Source organism: Ranitomeya imitator, chromosome 5 (genome assembly GCF_032444005.1).
Source record: "Ranitomeya imitator isolate aRanImi1 chromosome 5, aRanImi1.pri, whole genome shotgun sequence".
In the NCBI taxonomy this organism is placed as follows: Eukaryota; Metazoa; Chordata; class Amphibia; order Anura; family Dendrobatidae; genus Ranitomeya; species Ranitomeya imitator.
Window position 1 is genome coordinate 400,101,223 of NC_091286.1, and position 24,547 is coordinate 400,125,769.

The window sequence follows — 24,547 nt, forward strand, 5'->3', positions numbered from 1 at the left end:
TCCGTTACTTCTCAGCACCCATAGCTGCCATATGCTAGCAGCGTGTATACAACACATGGAGATATATATATATATTCGGATATGGCTGAGAATGTTTTTCTTCTCATTTGAGCAGTAAGTTTCTTTCCTTTCGGGAATGTGAACCAGCCCTAATGGTAAGACACTGAGATTACATCATGACACAAAGGTCTAGGCTGGAGGCACAAGGAAGCCTGCTCCAGAGGTTGTGCCCGATGAGAGTGATGATAGATCGCCTTTAATGACACCACACTTTTCATTATCCCTTTTCCCATTTCCTGCTCTCGTTCTTCATTTCTTCCATGAAATGACGCTCGTGGCCACAAGAGGTCGCTGCCTGCAATTGGTACTCTGCACTGATTGACATTCTCCAATATATTACTATGGCAACAGAAAGAACGACCAATAAAAATGAGAGGCGGGGAGTTAGAGCATCAAACCCCGCCCAATTCAATTCATCTTTTTTACTAAAGCACGCCCACAGTGCGCGGTCCCCCACGTGTGCCGCGTGGAGCTGGGTGAAGCCTGCGCTGGTAGCAGACCAGCAATAGGAGGGGTGGCTGCTGACAGGGCACGTGGGCGGAGCCAGCGCCGTGATTGACGCGCCCCCTCCCCCAGACTGAGCTGTGGCTGCAGTGCGGGATTCGCCAGTGTGAGGTCGGGAGTTACCCGAGTATACCCGCGGGGGGGCCCACGAGACTGTAAACACCCGCGGGGGGCCAGAGTGGCACGAGTGTACCCCAGGGAAGCGGCGCTTTGCAGCGTACACCCGCGGAGAGGAGGAACAAAGAGACCCGCGTACACCCGCGGCTACAACCGGGCGGGGACTGAGGATCTAGCTGCACACGCCTGGGTCTGCACCGGAGGAGAGCGGGGCTCGCGGTCCCCAGTGACTCGGACTGCTGTGAGCGGGTCAGCAGACATGCCGCTGTGCTCGGTGCTGCTGTGCTCGGTGCTGCTGCTGCTGGCGGCGGGCGTCACCGGACTGGAAGGTGAGATGCGGGATTGTGCGTGTCCGTGCTCCGCTACGTGCTCTGCCTCCCTAATGTGGGCACTGTGCTCCTGGTACGTGGTGGCCCCTGACTGCGCCGTCACCTGTGGCTCTCTGGTGACCGGGGCGCTGATGTGTGTGTACTACAGGTCCCAGCATGGCCAGGGATTCCTGCCTGGGATTTGGCTGCCACAGGTTGTCCCTGCCCAGCCTGCAGGTCTGAGGGATTCAGTGCTGAGTGATGGGGCGCAGCGGTGCTGAGTGATGGGGCGCAGCGGTCCAGAAGTTCCTCACCTCTCCTGATGTCCGCAGCTGCTGCTGTCTCCATCTCCGAGGCCGGGCTCTCTTTGTTCCTGTGGAACCAGATCTTTCTTCCATATGTGAAGACTTCCCAGATACCAGCCCTGGGCCAGCGCCTTGGCTGGAGGAGCCCAGCATGCTGTATACCTGCCAGCTCGCCATATTGTCCGTCATGGGGGGGCACATCCAAGGGGATGGAGAACTTTGTTAGGTTCAGATCTAGTGGTCTCCTAGGTTATGCAGTGCTATCCCATTAGGGTGGGCACATCCCAGGGGATAGAGAACTTTGTTGGGTTCTGATCATCTGGTGGTCTCCTGGGATTTCATTGTTATCCCATTAGGGTGGGCACATCCCAGGGGGGATGGAGAACTTTGGGTTCTATTCATCTAGTGGTCTCCTGGGGTATGCAGTGTTCTCTCATTAGGGTGGGCAGATTCTAGTGGATGGAGAACTTTGTTGGGTTCTGTTCATCCAGTGGTCTCCTGGGGTATGCAGTGTTATCCCATTAGGGTGGGCACATCCCAGGGGATGGAAGAACTTTGTTGGGTTCTGATCATCTGGTGGTCTCCTAGGGTATGCAGAGTTATCCCATTAGGGTGGGCACATCCCAGGGGATAGAGAACTTTGTTGGATTCTGATCATCTGGTGGTCTCCTGGGATTTCAGTGTTATCCCATTAGGGTGGGCACATCCCAGGGGGGATGGAGAACTTTGGGTTCTGTTCATCTAGTGGTCTCCTGGGGTATGCAGTGTTATCCCATTAGGGTGGGCAGATTCTAGCGGATGGAGAACTTTGTTGGGTTCTGATCATCCAGTGGTCTCCTGGGATATGCAGTGTTATCTCATTAGGGTGGGCAGATCCCTAGTATACTGCTTCTTCTCCTCCAGTTGGGGTCTCGCATGGCCTGGAAGGTGTTGAAGGCCTCCGGCTGACATGATTGATCGGTGTTTTCCTTGAAGGACTCCTCTGTTGCTGGTTAAAGTTTGATTTCTTCTGGCCATTCTGTCTTTTGTGTTGGCTTTTTGGCAGAAGCTCTTCAATCTTTCTCGCCTTATCCTTTTGGATACCTGATAAGGACAGGGTGTGGTTGAAGTTAAGAAAACAGTTGTTGACCATTTCCACTTGAGACACCTAGGAGATGGACCTTGTGATACTAGACAATTGTCCATTTAGATGACTGATTGGTGTAAGTTGATTACTTTGGTGGTAAATGAGGGAATAATGGGGTGTCGTTTCCTCCTTATTAACTCTTTTGTATGGGTTACTGCACAATGGGACCCTTGTGTGTTCTGGATTAGGCGCTCATTCTTGCTGGTCTTTCTACTAATTAGTCTCCCACCGTCCCTGGGATTGGCGCACTGGTTTCCCCCAGGTGAAGAGCCCCGTCTTGTGACCTCACATTCCTGTCTCAGGCTGGTTAGGAGACGTCGTCCTGTCATTCTCGTCACTCCTTGTGAAGCCATGAATAGATGAGAAAATGCTCTGCCGGGACATGACAAAGCAAGTCAACGATGAAATGACGACTGCATGTTGGATTTCACTAAATAAACCTGCGCCGCATTGTACAAATATTGTCACGCTTTGATTGATGCCGGATTTATTTTTAGTTTTGTGGACTTTCAGGTTTATTCCCACATTCGCCACATCTGCTCTCACTGCCGTGTAACGTAAGGAACCCTCTGTATCCACAAGTCCTGTCCGACCAAATATCCCAAAATGTATACCCTAATGTGCGTCCGCATGTACCACAGAGGAGGCAGTTATTGTTTTACCTGGTTTAGCAGGAACTGGTGGTGAATCCGGTCGGCCCACCAATATGGCCGCCGTGTTATGGCAACAGGTAGTGAACAATACAATTCATGAATGTTCTATAAATGCAGAAGTGAAAACAAAGGAAGAACAGATTCGTGTGTGTCCACATAATTTCAGGAATCCTCCCCGCGGTGTAACCGTGTAGATTAATCTTGTGTACCGCACCTTTGTCCGCTGCTGGCTCCATGTGACTAATCATTTACATGGATTTGTGATTGATATAGTTATTGGTCATTTTTTTTTTTACGCGTTAATTTCACCTGTTAAAAAAAAAAACACCTCTTACAGCATCTCAAAATTTCAGCCATTCTCAACTGTAACACGAGTGTCCCCTCTGGGTAAAGGGTACGGAAAGGATGGATCATAACTATTTAATTATTGCAATAATTGTTTATTTATTTATCTGCCATTCCATTGACTTAAAGTGCAGATGTATAGCAAACTTATCTACATTTATCTTAAGCAGAAAAAAACACAAAGTATTGGCATTGCTGACTTTCACACCAAAAGGCTGCGTTCTCATTGTGAGCTTTTGGTGAGTTTTGGATGTAGCAGAATTTCTGCACCTATTATTTAAATTAGGTGGCTTGTGTTTTTTTCATTGCGTCTGTATGAACTTCTTTAACATGTGGTTTTATCGCATTTTTGACGCTGCTTTTTTTGTCTCTGGTTGGTGTGTCATGCTTTAAATAAAGCTGTTTTTTTTTTTTTTGCTATACTTGCGTGTAAATTTCATGCATTTTTTTTAGTTTCCCCTGTGGAAACACTAAACACGTGTTTTTTTGTTGTTTTTTTTTTGCTGTGGATTTTTCGCATTTAATGTAAGTCTATGGGGAAAATCCACACAGAAAACTCGACGTACCCGCAAGAGAAATTGACATGCTGTGCATTTGAAACCCACACAGCAGGTCAGTTTACGAAGCGCTAAAAAGCACAGTGTTCATGAGATTTCTATAAATCACATCCACTTTGCTAGAACAGCAAGATGCAAAAACGCACCAAAAGCTGATTGTGGGAATGTAGCCGAATGGATCCACAAGGTTTCTATCATGGTGGCTGTGAATACTTGGCTCATTTGTTCAACAGGCTTCCCAGAATCTGTGACTGGAGACTTCAAACCACATAAATGCCATTTTTTCGGACCGTGTCTTCTGCTTTTGTCCAGCTACATATAGCATAAGTGTAAAGGCAGCTGTATGTAAGCGCATGTGTTATGGCTACAATTCACGGGCTCCACACGACTAGCGTGAATTTAGGTCACCATAGCGTAGAAGTTTTGCACTTTGTTCTTGTTCTGGGTTTTGCACCTATAAAGCAAACACTAAAAAGTGACTAAGTTACAGTTGTTTGAGGTCAGAAGTTCCCTGCGGTACAATGCACACGGAAAAGCCTCCATACAAAATTATCTGGATGCTCCATAGAAGTGTGAGGTGCCAGATGACACCGTACAACACTTTCCATTGGTGTGGAGCTGTAATGTGACCATGTCGATAAAAGATCATTAGCTGTTCTGACAAGAAGTTGTAAGGGTATGTGCACATAACGTTTCTGGCAGAAGCCCGCCTGAGAAAGTGTTAAACAAAAATGCCAAAAAGAATGAACCTACACACAGTGATGTCAAAATGCCTAGTTGTGAATATGTTCCATCTTTTAAAACCTCCTTTAAACATTTCAGAAGTGACCGGTCCATTCTTCTGGTGGCTTCTGGTTGAAGGCCACCACTATGTTTTATATATGGAGTTGAAGATAAAAAAAAAATTGCAAGAGGCATGCTAGAAGATATTTAAGGAGACACTTGAGGGAACACATAGCCAGCGTTTTCCTACAGCTTTCCCGCTTCAGAGACGATGACGATACGCTGGCTTCTAAAAGATGTCAGATGCACATACCCTTAGTGGCATCATAACAGGTTCCAAATTAGCATTTTTTTTATGGTGGACCATGGGTGAAACAAGAACCACTTAGTTAATCTCCATCAACGTGTTTCTGCCCTAAGCAAATTAGTAAGATGCCCAAAAAGTGGTGTACATGGCATGTGCCAAATACATTGTTTCTGACACTTTATTAACCCTCCCTGTTTCAATTTAAAATGAAAAAAAAATACACAAAAAGGTGGATTGTGAAGTTCCACCTTGTCTTCGTGTTGGCTTGGGCTAGGGCTGCACAGATTGGCCACAAGACATAGTGCAAAATGTCCCACCGATAATCACCATTGGGGTACATTGACACAGCCATATTTCTGGTCGGAGCACTATCCATGAAAGACACTGACAGCACACGGACCAAAGTCATTGAGTCGGGCTGTTCAGATGAATTGTTCCATATGGACTGAATATCCGTGTGGAAAAAAAATCGCAGACTACACAGACTTCTCCCAAATTTCGGGCGAGATTCGCCTTTTTGTATGTGTGTGTGGTTATATGAATTTGGCCTTATTGATGGTGAAGTTGCTTGTCCTGAAAAACTGTAAAATCCAAGTCTGTGATCATAATGCAATCTTGATTGTTGTCATGAATTACAATTTACCAGCGAGGCATTGCTATCGGAATGTCAAGAAGCTAAAGTCGTAGTATAGTCCTAGACTAACATGCACGGTATGGTGCCATAGGTTACATGCAACAATTCAATGTATTTGTTGAAATTTTCATCATTCCACCAATGCCCGATGACAGGAAATGTCTAATGTCTAGCAAATTTCACCAAAATTGTCACCATTCTGAGAAATTTGTTGCAATGTTTGCTATTATGTGGAACCCTAATTTCTGACATCTCAACTGCGAGGGTATGTGCACACGATGCGGATTTTGCTGCGGATCCGCAGTAGTTTCCCATGCGTTTACAGCTCAATGTAAACCTATGGGAAACAAAAAACGCTGTGCACATGCTGCGGAAAAAACCACGCGGAAACGCAGCGGTTTACATTCCGCAGCATGTCACTTCTTTCTGCGGATTAACAACTGCCCTTATGGAAAACCGCGGTAAATCCGCAGCGGTTTTCCACTGCGGATTTATCAAATCTGCAGCAGAAAAATCCGCAGGGTACCATTTTACGTGTGCACATAGCCTTAGTGTTCACACTGATTTTCTTTCAGAGATTTAGAGAAGAAACTCTCCAACTGTCCAATCAAAACTAATGAACTAATGGATTTCAGAGAGTGTCTGATCCAAAAAAAAGCCTGAAAAAAATCAGTGTATGGGTATGTTCACACGTTCAGGATTTCCATCCTTTTTTTTTCAGGACAGTTTTTTTTAAAAAACTGCAGCTCTTGGCAGAAAACACAGGTCCTTTTTTTGGTCCTTTTTTTGTCCTTTTTTGATGCGTTTTTTGATGCGTTTTTTTATGCAGTTTTCTATGCAGAGACTGTGTGTTTCCTAGGAAGCTTTTTAGGGCTAAAATGGCTGAAAATACCCTACCCCTAACCCTACCCCTAACCCTACCCCTACCCCTATTCTAACCTTAGTGAAAAAAAAAAAAAAAATTCTTAATTTTTTTATTGTCCCTACCAATGGGGGTGACAAAGTGGGGGGGTGTCATTTACTATTTTTTTATTTTGATCACTGAGATAGGTTATATCTCAGTGATCAAAATGCACTTTGGAGCGAATCTGCCGGCAGATTCGGCGGGCGCACTGCGCATGCGCCCGCCATTTTGCAAGATGGCGGCGCCCAGGGAGAAGACGGCCGGACGGACACCGGGACGCCGGGTAAGTATAAGGGGGGGAGATTAGGGCACGGGGGGGGGGGGGCATCGGAGCACGGGGGGGCGGGATTGGAGCACGGGGGGGCAGCCACACTCCGCCCACGCACTTCCGCCCGCTCCCCCGTACTTCCTGCTGCAGCGGTTCTGCACATCAAATCGCAGTAAAACCCGCAGATATATTTTTGATCTGCGGGTTTTACTGCGATTTTGACCTCACAATGGAGGTCTATGGGTGCAGAACCGCTGCGGTTCAGGAAAAAGAAGTGACATGCTCCTTCTTTTTTGCCGCAGCTATTCTGCGCGGCTTTTTAAACGAAATTACGGACCATGTGCACAGCAGTGACTGTTTTCCATAGGGTTACATTGTTATGTACCCTGCATGGAAAACTGCTGCGGAACCGCAGCGGCAATACCGCTGCGGTTCCGCAGTAAAAAACGCACTGTGTGAACATGGCCTATGAGTGTGAACATATCCTTAAGGCTATATTCACACTTAGCGGTTTTTACCGCGGAACCGCCGCGATTTTGATGCTGCGGGTCCGCAGCAGTTTCCATAGCGTTTACAGTAACATGTAAACCCTATGGAAACCGCAAACCACTGTGCACATGCTGCGGGAAAAACCGCGTGGGAACGCAGCGGTTTACAACCCGCAGCATGTCACTACTTTGTGCAGAATCGCTGCGATTCTGCACCCATAGGAATACATTGAACCGCTTACTTCCCGCATGGGGCTGTGCCCACGTTGCGGGAAGTAAGCGGATAATGTGCGGGTGGTACCCGGGGTGGAGGAGAGGAGACTCTCCTCCAGGCCCTGGGAACCATATTTGGGGTTAAAAAATAAAAAATCTGGTTATACTCACCCTCTGATGTCCGGAGCTCCTGGGCGCTGCACGCGGCCGTCCGGTCAGAGTTGCTGTGCGACCAGGACCTGCGGTGACATGACCGTGACGTCACGAAGGGTCCTTCTCCCACAGCATCTTAGGAACCGGACCGCCGGGTGCAGCGCCCAGGAGATCCGGACATCAGAGGGTGAGTATAACCAATTTTTATTATTTTTAACATTACTATTGATGCTGCATATTGCTGCATATGCAGCATCAATAGTATAGGCGGAAACCCGCAGCGGAAAACGCGGAACAAACCGCGATAAATCTGCAGGGAGAACCGCAGTTGTTTTGCCCTGCAGATTTATCAAATCCGCTGCGGGAGAACCCGCAGGGACCCGACGCAAGGTGTGAACATAGCCTTATGAAAATCCTTTTACTCACCTCTGATTATGCAGTTTCAGTTCGTGAAGAAGCCAAATGCCATTAGGATATGTTCAGAAAGGGTTGTCTGCCCTAAAACATTTTTTTTTTTTTTTTTTTTACTTTTTGCATCTTTTTCACTAGATACATTACATTTTTCAGCATATTCCATGTGGAAATGTGGAATCCATCTAAAAAAAGTAATGTGCAATTTTAACATGTAACATAACTGGTCAAAAAGATGCAAAAAAAAAAGGAGAAAAAAACAAACAAAAATCAACCTGTTGACATCTGCTTCAAAACCAATGAAAAAAATTATTCAGAAAATATAAGTCCCCCCCTCCCCCCCTCAAAAAAAAGATATGTGGACAGTGTCTTTTTTTTATTTTTTTTTTTAAGGTCATTTTCTGTATTTGGGGAGGTTTTTCTTTTTTACCTCAGTATTTGTAAGCCAAAATCAGGAGTAGAACAATCAGAGGAAAAGTTTAATAGAAGCACTTCACCACTTCTATATTTATCACCCACTCCTGGTTTTGGCTTACAAATTCTGAGGTAAAAAACTGACCAAATACTGATAGTGTGAATGTGGCCATAGGCAGGTTGCCTCAGGCATTCACTTGAGAAAGCACTTAAAAATGGTGAAAAGAAGGAAGTATGTACTGCGTCGTCAAAGCGACTTGCTGTGCAATAAAGTGACCTGACCATTCTTCTGGCCGCTTTCTTATTTAAGACTCACCATTTCATATATACAGTTAAAAAAAACAAAAAAAAACCAGGAAAGTCTCTGACTCTTTGAGACCGACCGCCAGCATTTTCCTGAAGCATCTTTCTGCGGCAAAGCTCAATGGGCACACTGGCATCTGTATAACACTGTGCACCTACCCAGATACAGGGAGTGTTTCCTGGAGTGGCTTCTGATTAGAAACAAAAAGCTTTTCAAACGCTTTATGAAAAAAAACAAAAAAAAAAACACTTCCATCTGAACATGGCCTTAAAGTGTTGTGTGAACCCAATCTAAACCTGGCCTTGCATTGTAGAAATAAATTGACCCACAAGGGTGAGAAGTGATAATCTGACAACTCTATGTGCCCATATCTTCTGGAAGTCTGTGCCCCTGATCTAGATGAAGCTTGCCAGGATTTGTTAGGTCTCCGACAGGTGGGTCGTACGTTTTTACACCCCTCGATTCCTGTGTTCACATCTCCACGGCCAGTTTATTATTATTATTAGTGAAGTGTGAGACTTTTGGTTCCTTCTCCCACAGATGGTGGGGATGCGGAGCGACGCTCTTGTTGGGCCGTTGCCTCATTCTGGTAATGTTTCTGCACTACATATGCCTTGGGATGTTTTCGCATTCCTGCGGTGTTGGTTTGCAGTTTCTGTTGGAGGAGGGTATAAGGGCTTTGCCCATTCTTTGATGATTGGGGAGATGCTGCGCTTTTTTTCCCCCCTGTGTTTTATGTGAAGTATTTGGTCCTTTATTGCAATGTTCTCTGTTTAGCCGTTTTTAATAAAGTAATTCCATTGCTATGTACGTTCCTGAGGTTTTCGGGTTGTTTGATGTATGGGTATTGTTTTATTGCATGAGCTGACATACATATTCATGTATTCAGACCTTCCTGGCTTTTAACCATTTACGTACAGATTGTTTATTGGAAAACATGTTTGTGGCATTATGTCTTGGTGTATCATAAAGGGTTTTTTATTCACACTGATCCTAAGTGATCTCCTATACATATCGCAGACATTATGAAATGAGATTCAGGCGCGCTTCTGGTATTTATCATCTGACAACTATAGCCGATCAATCTTAGATAACACTTTGGAATCAGCTGGCCACAAATGTGTGGTTATGTCTTTGACTTAAAAATGTGGATTCCTGATTCCCCCCCAGTGTGGATTTTTCGTGAGTCTTCATTAACCCTTCCATTTCCTGTGTGCACAGGATCAATGTCCATGATACCTCTTGAAATCAGAAACCCATTGTGCGTGTCTAGACTTACAGATGGTCCTGTGTGTTTGCTTTCGGGGCAGCTTGTACAGGCTGACTTTCCTATGTTTTTACTGCATGGGGACCATGAAGTTTTGTGTGCTGATCACACCCTCTGTCTCTCTTCTGGTTTGGGCAGTTTGAGGTTTACCTCATTGGAATTTGTGAATAATCTGTTTTCTCAAATATAGAGTAAAACCACTTTAGTTCTAGGAGGAATGCTGGGTCAAATAAGTGTTTTGTTTACTTACTGGTTTGTTTTTCCTGCTTTTTTTGTTGCTTTTTTATGTGACTTGTTTTTCCTTTAATGTGACATGATTATTCACCACTACTCTTCAAACTTACTCATATGTATGTGCGTAGATCCATAAATATATGTACACACAATGGTTCTGTGGTCCTGGGTTCTTTCAGCATTTGTTTTTACTTATCTTGCTATTTCCTTGAGCATTTGTGTGGGGGGAGTGTAATTTACATATAAAATACTCCAACTCCAGGCCAGGTGTTACATGTTATCAATTAGAACTTGTGCCTTTATATTCACCATGTGGTTGCCCATTGTCTACAGGCTTTATCTCCCTAGCACTTCAGCTGAGCATGAGTGTATTTATTATAGGCTGTTTTTATTGTATGTGTCCAAATCGCTTTGTGCTTTTTAAAAAGGAAAAAAAAACACGTTTGAAGTAGAAGAGAACATGGCGTGTTAGGCCCCTTTCACACATCAGTTTTTTGCCGTCAGTCACAATCTGTTGGCTCGACAGAACCGGTTTTTGGACGGATCCGACTAGCAGATCTGGCTAATTGGTTGGAGCATGCTCAGTTAAAAAAAAAAAAAAAAACGGATTCCGTTGCCGGATTCAGTCATTTGACTGATCCGGCGTTATAGGCTTCCATTCTAGCAAACAACGGATGGCGATTGATCCGTCGCTGTCTGTTTTTTCGACATACACAAAAAACGTTACTTTGTCCGTAGTCTCCGGCCACCGGACAAGCAATTTACGACGGATCCCGCAAACAATGGATGAAACGTGAGGCCATCCGTCGCTAATATGTCTATGAAAAAAATACGTTTTCGGCGGCATCAGTCGCTGGATCCGTTTTTTTTTTTGTTCAAAATTCGATGGATTGCGACTGGTGGTAAAAAACTGATGTGTGTAAGGGGCCTTAGACATATCTATAGTATGACGTCTGAGTTGTGCAGGCCTACACTCTACTCCGTGTTCCTTAGAGAGATTTTATGAGTAAAAAACTGTAGCATGCTCTGCTGCATGCCGTATTATGGAAGAAGTCTTTGCGAGAAACACAGCATATGGCATACACGGTGTGTCTTTGGGCTTTTGCTGTGTGCATGTGCCATAGTGAGATTGCTTTTTTATTATTTTTTTTTTATTATTCAATAGTTATCTTGCATCATATCAGAGGCTGTCTTCGTAAATTCAGTGGGTACGGAAAGTGTTAAGACCCGTTTAAATTTTTCACTTTTTCATTGCAGCCATCTGGTAAATTTAAGAAAGTTCACTTTTTTTTTGTTATTAATGTACACTCTGCACCCCATCTTGACTGAAAAGAACTGAAATGTAGAATTTTTTGCAAATTTAATAAAAAAAAAGAAAAACTGAAATATCACATGGTCATAAGTATTCAGACCCTTTGCTCAGACACTCATTTAAGTCACATGCTGTCCATTTCCTTGTGATCCTCGTTGAGATGGTTCTACTCCTTCATTGGAGTCCAGCTGTGTTTAATTAAACCGATAGGACTTGATTTGGAAAGGCACACATCTGTCTATATAAGACATCACAGCTCACAGTGCATGTCGGACCAAATGAGAATCATGAGGTCAAAGGAACTGGCTAAGCAGCTCCGAGACAGAATTGTGGTAAGGCACAGATCTGACCAAGGTTACAACATAATTTCTGCAGTACTAAAGGTTCCTAAAGGCACAGTGGCCTCCATAATCCGTGAATGGAAGAAGTTTGGGACGACCAGAAGTCTTCCTAGACCTGGCTGTCGTGCCAAACTGAGTAATCGTGGGAGAAGAGCCTTGGTGAGAGAGGTAAAGAAGAACACCAAGATCACTGTGGCTGAGCTCCACAGATGCAGTAGGGAGATAGGTCATCAAAGTCAACTATCACTGCAGCCCTCCACCAGTCAGACCTTTATGGCAGAATGGCCCAACAGAAGCCTCTCCTCAGTGCAAGACATATGAAAGCCCGCAGAGTTTGCTTAAAAAAAAACACATGAAGGACTCTCGGACTATGGACTATGAGAAATAAGATTCTTTGGTCTGATGAGATGAAGATAGACCTTTTGGTGATAATTCTAAGCGGTATATGTGGAGAAAACCAGGCACTGCTCATCACCTGCCATATACAACCCCAACAGTGAAACGTGGTGGCAGCATCATGCTATGGGGGTGTTTTTCAGCTGCAGGGACAGGACAACTGGTTGCCATTGAAGGAAATAAGAATGCGGCCAAGTACAGAGATATCCTGGATGAAAACCTCTTCCAGAGTGCTCTGGACCTCAGAGTTGGCCAAAGGTTCACCTTCCAACAAGACCATGACCCTAAGCACACAGCTAAAATAACAAAGGAGTGGCTTCAGAACAACGCTGACCATTTTTGACCGGCCCAGCCAGAGCCCTGACCTAAAGCCAATTGAGCATCTCAGGGGAGACCTGAAAATGCCTGTCCACCAACGTTTACCATCCAACCTGATGCACTGAAGAGGATCTGCGAGGAAGAATGGCAGAGGATCCCAAATCCAGGTTTGAAAAACTTGTTGCATCATTCCCAAGAAGACTCATGGCTGTACTAGCTCAAAAGGGTGCTTCTACTAAATACTGAGCAAAGGGTCTGATTACTTATGACCATGTGATATTGTTTCTTTAATAAATTTGCAAAAATTACTACATTTCTGTATTTTTTTCAGTCAAGATGGGGTGCAGAGTGTAGATTAATAAGAAAAAAAATGAACTTTTTTGAATTTACCAAATGGCTGCAATGAAAGAGTGAAAAATTTAAAGGGGTATGAATACTTTCTGTACCCACTGTATTTCAGTTCTTTAATACAAAAAGTGAAACTCGTATTATATAGTCATTACACAGTTATCTATTTCATGTATTTCTGTTAAAAGGAACCTGTCACCCCCAAAATCAAAGGTGAGCTAAGCCCACCAGCATCAGGGGCTTATCTACAGCATTCTGTAATGTTGTAGATAAGCCCCCGATGTATCCTGAAAGATGAGAAAAAGAGAGGTTATATTATACTCACCCAGGAGCGCTCCCGGTCCGGTTCTTGTCCGATGGGAGTCGGGGTCCGGTCCGGGGCCTCCCATCTTCTTACGGTGACGTCCTCTTCTTGTATTCACGCTGCGGCTCCGGCGCAGGCGTACTTTGTCTGCCCTGTTGAGGGCAGAGCAAAGTATTGCAGTGCGCAGGCGCCGGGAAAGGTCAGAGAGGCCCTGCACACTGCAGTACTTTGCTCTGCCCTCAACAGGGCAGACAAAGTACACCTGTGCAGGAGCCGCAGCGTGAATGCAAAAAGAGGACGTCATCGTAAGAAGATGGGAGGCCCGGGACCGCGACGCCTATCGGACCAGAACCTGACCGGGACCGCCCCTGGGTGAGTATAATCTAACTTCTTTTTCTCATCTTTCAAAATACATCGGTGGCTTATCTACAGCATTACAGAATGCTGTAGATAAGCCCCTGATGCTGGTGGGCTTAGCCCACCTTCGATTTTGAGGGTGACAGGTTCCCTTTTAATGTTGATGATTATGGCTTACAGCCAATGAAAACCCAAAAGTCATTATCTCAGTAAATTAGAATAATTAACAAAAACACCTGCAAAGGCTTCCTAAGCATTTAAAAAGGTCCCTAGAGGTACCGTCACACTGGCCAACTTAACGATATCGCTAGCGATCCGTGACGTTGAAGTGTCCTGGCTAGCGATATCGTTGTTTGACACGCAGCAGCGATCTGGATCCTGCTGTGACATCGTTGGTCGGAGCAGAAAGTCCAGAACTTTATTTCGTCGCTGGATCTCCCGCAGACTTCGCTGAATCGGTGTGACGCCGATTCAGCGATGTCTTCACTGGTAACCAGGGTAAACATCGGGTTACTAAGCGCAGGGCCGCGCTTAATAACCCGATGTTTACCCTGGTTACCAGTGTAAATGTAAAAAAAAAAAACAAACACTACATACTTACATTCCGGTGTCTGTCGCATCCCCCGGGGTTCTGCTTCCGTGCACTGTCAGCGCCGGCCAGCCGTAAAGCAGATTACAGCGGTGACGTCACCGCTGAGCTTTATGGCCAGCCGGCGCTCACAGTCAGTGCAGGAAAGCAGAATGTCGGGGGACAGACACCGGAATGTAAGTATGTAGTGTTTTTTTTTTTTTTTACGTTTACGCTGGTAACCAGGGTAAACATCGGGTTACTAAGCACGGCCCTGCGCTTAGTAACCCGATGTTTACCCTGGTTACCAGGGGACTTCGCATAGTTGGTCGCTGGAGAGCTGTCTGTGTGACAGCTCTCCAGCGACCAAACAGCGACACTGCAGCGATCGGGATCGTTGTCTAGATCGCTGCAGCATCGCTAAATGTGACGGTACCTTTAGTCTTTTTCAGTAGGCTCCACAAGGAAAGTTAATTTTGCTTTTCATTTAGATATCAAGGTCCCAGAGTCTGGAGGAAGAGTGGAGAGGCACGCAATCCAAGCTGCTTGAGGTTTAGCGTGAAGTTTCCACAATTGTTGATGGTTTGGGGAGCCATGTCATCTGCTGGTGTAGGGCTACTGTGTTTTATCAAGACTAAAGTCAGCGCAACCATCTACTAGGAAATGTTGGGGTATGTGCACACATTGCGAATTTTTCAGCGCGGACTCTGCAGAATCCACTGGTAAAACGCCCTGCGTTTTGCCTGCAGATTGTGTGGATTTCGCCTGGGTTTTTACACCTGCGGATTCCTAGATGGAATAGATGTAAAACGCTGTGGGATCCGCTCTTCAGGAACTGGAAACCTACAGATATAAAAGGGCGGCACCTCTCCCACGAATCAGTTGGTTTCCTGTTCCTGATGGGATAGGATCCTACAGATGAAGAGACCAGCGGTAGCAGCAACTTGTACGGCCACATCCATGATGGTCTGGCTGGACCAATTAGAGTCCCAGCTAAAAGAAGGGGCTGCTAGAGATACAATTCTAGGTGGCCTGCCAGTGATTCAGGAAGCTGCAGCTTTCCCATTGGATGCCTCAATTGACTGTTAGAATGGCGGCCAGAGAGCCAGCATGCGCTTCCCGGTCACTGGGGTTGCTGCGCATGCGTGGTAAATCCAAGATGACGGCGCCCACAAGAATAGGTCGCCGGACACTTGCACGTGTTCCTCAGGCCGGTCGTTGCACCTGTAGGGGCAGAGAGCCAAGCGGAGGAGGGCGAGGCTGATCTGCTGACCGGAGGAAGGGATGTAAGCAGGCTCCAGGGAAGGACCCGTGCTTCTGGTCTCATTTTTTGTGCACAACGGAGAGTGATCATGACAGCAGCCTCAGCTGTTGGAAGATGTGCGGAAGTGTAAGGAAAAAGTGAGAGACTGAGTGAACAGTCCAGTCGTAAGAGCTCCTCCAGACAAGGGTCAGGAGCATCGACTGTGAAACCCCCACCCCTCATATTCCGGTACCTATTTGCTGCAGGCACTGGTAAGTGATCTACGTGAATGTTCACTCAGTGATGCGGTTCCCCCTTACATTTTTTTTATATATGGGAAGTGCACGGGTAATGCTAAACACAAGGAATGCACCCTCTGTAGAGTCTCCTCACCAGATTCGTGTCCGAAAAAATTATGTACCCCCTGTATCCAGCAGACGGTGAGGACTCAGGAAGGAGTGGAGTGGCATTGTGTCTAGATAGACTATGTTGCCTATACTATCCTCCCCTAGGGAGCAGAAGAGTCTCCTAATATTACTGAAAACCGCAGCTATCCATGCAGGAGGTCATGTTAGTGGGCTGGAACAGAGGAAGCGAAGGTCTTTCCCTAAATGAAAAGATCCAGAGCAGCAGGACTTTCCAACGCGGCCCGCAGAGCCTAGTGGCTTAAATGCTGGCCGGGGAACATCCAAAGATCGAAGCTCTGTACTATCCTTTGCAAAGGGGAGTATCTATTTGATCCAACCCTGGATGAGTTGTTGGATAAGGCAGGGGATGATAAGAAAAATTTTCCAAATTTATCGTCTACGTCCTACCAACGTCCTTTCAATAGAAAGAGGTTTGGTCAGGGAAGAAGACTCACATCATTACCCGCTAGAGACCATTTCAGATGGGAAGATAAACGAAGGAGAGGTATGGGCTTTATGTTCAGTCGCTCTTCAAGAGCGCGTAAGAAGCCCAACAAATGACTAGCAATTCCCGTGAGGGGAAGATTGTCGGCATTCCTTCCAGCATGATTAGAGATCACAAATAGTGACTAGGTGCGGAACATAATAGCTAAATAGCTAATGGACTCAAGCTTGAGTTCAGTTTTGTTCCACGGAATAGCTTTTAAATTAACTCTCTTGCTCTCTCCCCCTCTTGAACAGACGGCATTGGAAACAGAGGTTTTGAATTTATGCCTTTAAAGTGTACTGGTAGAGGTTCTGGAATCTGAGAATGGTAGAGGATTCTACTCGCCTCTGTTCCTCATTCAGAAACCTGATAGATCATTTAGAACCATTATTAATCTTTGTTCCTTAAATGAGTTTCTAATCAATCAAACCTTTAGGATGGAATCAATCAGTTCATCAATAAAGATGTTGTTTGAAAATTGTTTCATGGCGGTCATGGATTTGAGAGACGCGTACTATCAAGTACCTATCCATACAGATTTCCAGCAATTCCTGAGGGTGGCGGTGTCCATGAGGAGGGTAGTCCACCATTTTCAGTTTACGGCACTTCCCTTCGGTTTTTCGGCTGCCCCTCGGGTATTCTCGAAATTAGTTGCCGAAGTCACGGCTCATCTGCGGGATTCGAATATTCTTATTGTCCCTTACTTAGATGATTTCCTGATAGTGGGTAATTCAGTAGATCATTGCCTGTCACAAATGGACAAACTAGGGCCAGGCTAGAGCATTTAGTCTGGATAATAAATTGAGAAATCCCGATTGCAGCCTTTAAAGGTCCATAAATTTCTAGGCCTACTGTTAAGGTACCGTCACACTTAGCGACGCTGCAGCGATACCGACAACGATCCGGATCGCTGCAGCGTCGCTGTTTGGTCGCTGGAGAGCTGTCACACAGACCGCTCTCCAGCGACCAACGATGCCGGTAACCAGGGTAAACATTGGGTAACTAAGCGCAGGGCCGCGCTTAGTAACCCGATGTTTACCCTGGTTACCATCCTAAAAGTAAAAAAAACAAACAGTACATACTTACCTACAGCCGTCTGTCCTCCAGCGCTGTGCTCTGCACTCCTCCTGTACTGGCTGTGTGAGCACAGCGGCCGGAAAGCAGAGCGGTGACGTCACCGCTCTGCTTTCCGGCTGACCGACGCTCACAGCCAGTACAGGAGGAGTGCAGAGCACAGCGCTGGAGGACAGACGGCTGTAGGTAAGTATGTAGTGTTTGTTTTTTTTACTTTTAGGATGGTAACCAGGGTAAACATCGGGTTACTAAGCGCGGCCCTGCGCTTAGTTACCCGATGTTTACCCTGGTTACCAGTGAAGACATCGCTGAATCGGTGTCACACACGCCGATTCAGCGATGTCTGCGGGGAGTCCAGCGACCAAATAAAGTTCTGGACTTTCTTCCCCGACCAGCGACAGCACAGCAGGGGCCTGATCGCTGCTGCCTGTCACACTGGACGATATCGCTAGCGAGGACGCTGCAACGTCACAGATCGCTAGCGATATCGTCTAGTGTGACGGTACCTTTAGATTCTGAAGCCCAACAATGTCGTCTACCGCCAGATCAGTTAAATGACCCTCAGGCAGGCCATGTCCCTATTAGGGTCCCTGACGTCATGTATCTCAGCCGTCAGGTGGGCTCATTTTCTCACTAGACCCCTATAAAAGGATGTCTTAGTTAATGATAGAGCCTTAGGGGAGTCCCTGCAGAGCCAAAGATCATTGAGCCCGTTTACCATCACGTCTCTTAGGTGGTGGCTGGACAAGGACAACTTATCTTCAGGAGTTCCCTGGGTAACCCACATAACCCGTGTAATAACCACGGATGCTAGCTCCTCGGGGTGGGGGGCCCATATGGGTGACATCGTGGTCCGAGGACAATGGGACTCCCAGCCGGGATCCTCGTCCAACCAGAGGGAGTTTTTGGCAATATAAATTGTCAGTTAAAAAGCTCCTCGTATATCTACAGGGTCACAATGTCAAGATTCTTTCGGACAACCAAGTGGCGGTAGCCTATGTCAACCACCACGGTGGAACACGTTCCAAGGCTCTGATGCAAATAGCAGATAGCCTATTTAAAAGAGCCGAAAGACATTTTCAATCTTTGACCGCTTCATATCAGAGGAAAGGACAACATAAGAGCAGACTCTCTAAGCCACAATACCCTAAGACAGGGAGAGTGGTCTTTAAACAGGGACATCTTCAACCAGATTGTCTGCAAATGGGGTCAACCGGAGGTAGACCCCTTTGCCAACAGGAGAAACAAAAGTAAGGAAATTCTGTTCTCTGAATCGCAGGGAGAATCCTCTGGTAGTGGATGCATTCTTAACAAAATGGGTCTTCTCCCTGGCCTATGCATTCCCGCCATTAGCACTGTTACCTCTGGTGGAGAGAAAAATCAGGGAAGACCGGGCAAGGGTCATACTAATCGCCCCATTTTGGCCCGGGAGGACCTGGTTCGTATGGCTCAGGACTATGTAGGTATGCGATCCTTGGGTACTTCCAGACCTTCCGGATCTGATCTGCCAGGGGCCGATCAACCATCCACAAGTGACGGGACTTCATTTAACAGCGTGGAGTTTGAAAGGTCATTGACAAATAGAGTCTTCTCCCCGAATTTAGTGGACATCCTTCTGAAGAGTAGAAAACAAATTATAGCAAAGATCTACATTAGAACCTGGAGGTGATTCCTAGCCTCTTCTGAGTTTAGTGTCGAAGACTGGGTACCGGTGCGACAGATCTTAGAATTTCTTCAGAAGGGTTTGGAATTGGGCCTTTCCACGAGTACACTAAAAGTGCAGGTCTCAGCCCCATGGGCCTTATTTTCCTGTAATATTGCCAATATCTACTGGATTTCTAGATGTATTAAGGCCGCTGGGAGAGCTAGGCCCATACACAAGAATAGAAGCATGCCATGGGATCTCAACCTAGTCCTTTCAGCTTTGACAGAGGCCCCGTTTCAACCCTGGAGTCATCCTCAATTAAGATACTATCCCTTAAAACAGTATTCTTGATAGCAATAACATCTGCTAGTAGAGTAGGGGATATTCAGGCACTTTCCAGACTTCCCCCTTATACAGAGTTCTTGCAGGACAGGGTAGTCATAAGGCCAGATCCAGCTTACTTACCCAAAGTAGCATCCCACTTTCACAGGTCACAAGAGATAATCCTACCCTCTTTTCTCCCTAACCCTTCTAAACCTAAAGAAGAGAAGCTTCATATGTTAGACAATTAGAAGATGTCTAACAAAAAGATGCCCGCTTACAATCCATTTTTCCAGACCCCCCACTACTGTTTTAGGCAGCCCCCAAATCTAAGAAGCATCATTGTAAAGAGCTCCCTGTTCTCTCCAACAGCTGCAGGTACCTTTCCTTGCAATCAGAAAAAATGTAAAACCTGTCCATTTATAATGACCACGGACAAGATAAAAATCCCCAATACACATCAGGACTACAAGATACCAGGTACTTTCAGCTGTGACACTTCTAATGTGGTGTACCTAATTATTTGTACTAAATGTCCAACTGCGGGTCTGTATGTGGGGGAGACAGAGCAAAAGCTTAGAACAAGAATTAATTCTCACCGCCACACAATAAGTGAAAAAAGAATGGATCTACCTGTGGCAATACATTTATGTCTCCCAAATCATACCATTATGGACATGAAATTACTTGTGTTAAAAAAGTAGCTTCTAATCCAAGAGAGACAGTATGGGAATATAAACTGATGACGACCTTTGACGACAGCCTTAGTGGAGGAATGAATGTGTCGCATGGATTTATGTCTTTTTACATCAACTAAGGAACTTGCCCCTCAGACTGAGGGGTCATCACAACAGAACCAGACCCCAATCAGAGGACAATAAACACTCCTTATCTAAAAACTGGTCCAATATTTATGGACATAACTGTTTATCACTCATGGTAATTCTGCTTCATGTCACCTGTCTTATCCATGGTTTTTCTTTTTCTGTGCTATGTTGTGCATAAATATGTGATTCTTCAGAATTTCTTTTAGTCTTTGCCTGATGAAGAGACCTGTGTAGCCTCGAAAGCTTGCAATTTGTTACCTTTTAATGGCCAACTGAAAAGATGGTATCAACCACTGAGGACTCTCAATTCTAAATATTTTTTTACCGGTAACGGCATTTTTCGGAGGCCCATGACAGCACCCTTAGTTCCCTCCATTTCATGTGGCGGCTGCAGTCCTTTTTATAAGGTTTCATGTGTGTTAAATAAATTACAATTAAAACGATATTTTTTGTATATATTGTTATATATTTGTACCATTAACAGTGTTAGTCCTCTCAAGCTCTGAAATACAACTGATGCGTGGGAGAGGTGCCGCCCTTATATATCTGTAGGTTTCCTGCTCCTGAAGGGCGGATCCCCTCTCTCGTGGTGCTGTCATGGGCCTCCGAAAAATGCCATTACCGGTAAGTAACTTAATATTTTTTGGAGATGGAAATGTCATTCTCCAGCAGGACTTGGCCCTGTCCACACTGCCAAAAGTACCAATACCTGGTTTACAAACAACAGTATCACTGTGCTTGATTGGCCAGCAAACTCGTCTGACCTTAACCCCTTTGTCAAGAGGAAGATGAGACACCAGATACAACAGTGAAGATGAGCTGAATGCTGCTATCAAAGCAACCTGGGCTTCCATAACACCCCAGCAGTGCAACAGGCTGATCGCCTCCATGCCATGCCGCATTGATGCAGTAATTGATGCAAAAGGAGCCCCAACCAAGTATTGAGTGCATTTACTGAATATACATTGTCTGTAGACAACATTTTTGATTTTACAATCGTTTTTCAAGCTGGTACTATGAAGTATTCTAATTTATCGAGATAATGACTTTTGGGTTTTCATTGGCTGTAAGCCATAATCATCAACATTAGCAGAAATAAACACCTGAAATAGATCACTCTGTTTGTAATGATTCTATATAATGAGTTTCACTTTTTGCATTGAAGAATTGAAATTACTGTAACTTTTTAATGATATTCTAATTTTGTGAGAAGCACCTGTATCATAGGTACAAGGGTTAGCTGTGAAAGACACGGATAGCACTTGCATGGACAAACCTGACATGTGAGGGAGCACTTGATCGGATTAAAACTGAGACTTTTTTGTTTTTTATGTTCTGTTATTTGTTAAAGGGAACTTATTTAATTTTTAGCGACTAAACAGTCCCCAGTGCAATGGGCACCACTAACATGTTGCTTACAATCAAAACTGCGCTGTAATCCTCTCCAAATAGCACTTTGCATGGTTATATAGTGCCTTCTCTTTCACTCATAGAGGTGGTGCCTCATAACGAGCCCGTGACTGATAGAAATATTGTCAACGGCCACACACTCTGATGATCATGGGTGCGACGACGTCATGGGAGTCTGCTAGAAAATTCTCCACTTGCGCAGTGTCGAACGTGGTCACGGAGCCAGTGACTTGCGCCGGCACGTACGCACGCAGGCAATGAAGCTGGGTACGTAGACTGCGCTTCAATGCGCATGCGCGGGGAGGCGCTCATCATTGCGCATGTGCAGGAATTTAGAGTAGATTCCTGTGATGTCGGCGGACACCGGAACACAAATCGGAGTGCATGGGCTTCGACAATATGACGAGCTTGTGACTGAAAGAAAATGAAGCAACCTCTGACTGAAAGAGAAGGTAACATATATATACAAAGTGATTTGTGGAGATAACAGTGCAGTTTTGACTGAAAACACATGCATTTTTTCCATAGAAAAGTCTGCTTTAGTTAAAAAAAAACAAAACAAAACAAAAAAAAAACCTAGTAGCGGACTTTTTTTCTATATAGGGGGGGGGGAGGGGGGTTTGAGCAACAGGAGAAACACAGTAGTATGAAAAAAAATTACAATATCTGTTCTTGTAGGGTGTTTTATAATAATTTCCAATTGACATAGAGCTAGTATCTGACTACATGGAACTACATGAACTGGATGGACAAATGTCTTTTTTCGGCCTTACTAACTATGTTACTATGTTACATCATTTTTGAAACAAAAAAGCAGAAAACCCCCACACCTGAAAAAGCTGCTGCGTCTAGTATATAACCTTTTTTGTTCACATGCCCTTCTGATAATGTTGTTTCAGTAACCCTGGCATACTCGTGACCTTCCAACTAGACCCATCTGCCATTGGCAGCATTTCTAGTGTATGATTTGTCACCGTGGTATCATATTATCACGAGATGAGCGGACACAATGCTAACCCACAAGCGAACAATGCAAGTGACCAGTGTGCCGGGTGATACAGTGAAAGGACTAAAAAGGCTTCTAGAATGGGATTAGAGCGCACGGACAATGCCAAGCAAAGCCTCTGCTTCTGACTAGTGACAAGTAAAAGGCTTCCCTGGCACATTTCTTGTATTGCTCACACTATGAAATCTGCTGTACGTAGATCCATATGTACGTACGTCTTCCTTGTCTTTGGACGTGCTCCATGTAAACAAACAAGGGAGCGCCGGTAGTGTCTGGAGCATCGCATCGCTTTATGGAGGATATTGTGAAGTGTCAGCACTTGGTGTTCTCGCTGCTATAAACCTTATTTGTTATTCCCAGAGAGACCCTTTGGTATAAATATGATCGCCACTTTAATGTGTCTGAATCGTTTCCTTTTGCTACTTCTTTATAATGCTTTTTAAATTGAGTGCTTTAAAAAATAAATAATCAGAAACCTCTACACACTGACACTTAAATATTTATGACAGTGGTGTATTAATTTTTTTTCATTCCCTACTAGTTGAGTGATCGTGCTCGAATGTTATCTGAGCATGCTCGTGTGGTGTCTTAGAAAAATGTTTGATTTCCTGCAGCTGCATGTGTTGTGGCTGTTAGACAGACGCGGGGATTGCCTGTATGTTAGACAGCCGCAACACATGCGTGGATTGCCTGTATGTTAGACAGCCGCAACACATGCGTGGATTGCCTGTATGTTAGACAGCCGCAACACATGCGTGGATTGCCTGTATGTTAGACAGCCGCAACACATGCGTGGATTGCCTGTATGTTAGACAGCCGCAACACATGCGTGGATTGCCTGTATGTTAGACAGCCGCAACACATGCGTGGATTGCCTGTATGTTAGACAGCCGCAACACATGCGTGGATTGCCTGTATGTTAGACAGCCGCAACACATGCGTGGATTGCCTGTATGTTAGACAGCCGCAACACATGCGTGGATTGCCTGTATGTTAGACAGCCGCAACACATGCGTGGATTGCCTGTATGTTAGACAGCCGCAACACATGCGTGGATTGCCTGTATGTTAGACAGCCGCAACACATGCGTGGATTGCCTGTATGTTAGACAGCCGCAACACATGCGTGGATTGCCTGTATGTTAGACAGCCGCAACACATGCGTGGATTGCCTGTATGTTAGACAGCCGCAACACATGCGTGGATTGCCTGTATGTTAGACAGCCGCAACACATGCGTGGATTGCCTGTATGTTAGACAGCCGCAACACATGCGTGGATTGCCTGTATGTTAGACAGCCGCAACACATGCGTGGATTGCCTGTATGTTAGACAGCCGCAACACATGCGTGGATTGCCTGTATGTTAGACAGCCGCAACACATGCGTGGATTGCCTGTATGTTAGACAGCCGCAACACATGCGTGGATTGCCTGTATGTTAGACAGCCGCAACACATGCGTGGATTGCCTGTATGTTAGACAGCCGCAACACATGCGTGGATTGCCTGTATGTTAGACAGCCGCAACACATGCGTGGATTGCCTGTATGTTAGACAGCCGCAACACATGCGTGGATTGCCTGTATGTTAGACAGCCGCAACACATGTGGGGATTGCCTGTATGTTAGACAGCCGCAATACATGTGGGGATTGCCTGTATGTTAGACAGCTGCAGCACATGCGGGGATTGCCTGTATGTTAGCCGCAACACATGTAGGGATTGCCTGTCTGTTAGACAGCCGCAACACATGCGGGGATTGCCTGTATGTTAGACAGCTGCAGCATATGCGAGGATTGCCTGTATGTTAGCCGCAACACATGCGGGGATTGCCTGTATGTTAGACAGCCGCAACACATGTGGGGATTGCCTGTCTGTTACAGCTGCAACAC

The 24,547-nt window shown here is 45.5% G+C and overlaps 1 protein-coding gene across 2 annotated transcripts in view; it reads left to right on the top strand.

The window, feature by feature from the left end:
* Window positions 1-645: 645 nt before the first annotated feature.
* Window positions 646-24,547, top strand: part of EPHB3 (EPH receptor B3) — a 53,919-nt gene continuing 30,017 nt past the window's right edge. Inside the window, exon 1 of one of the 2 annotated variants that reach the window (XM_069726925.1) lies at window positions 646-1,010. In XM_069726925.1, the coding sequence (XP_069583026.1) occupies window positions 941-1,010 (70 nt within the window). In that variant the 5' untranslated portion in view covers window positions 646-940. The remainder of the gene's footprint in view (window positions 1,011-24,547) is intronic. The other variant, XM_069726926.1, reaches the window with a different exon arrangement.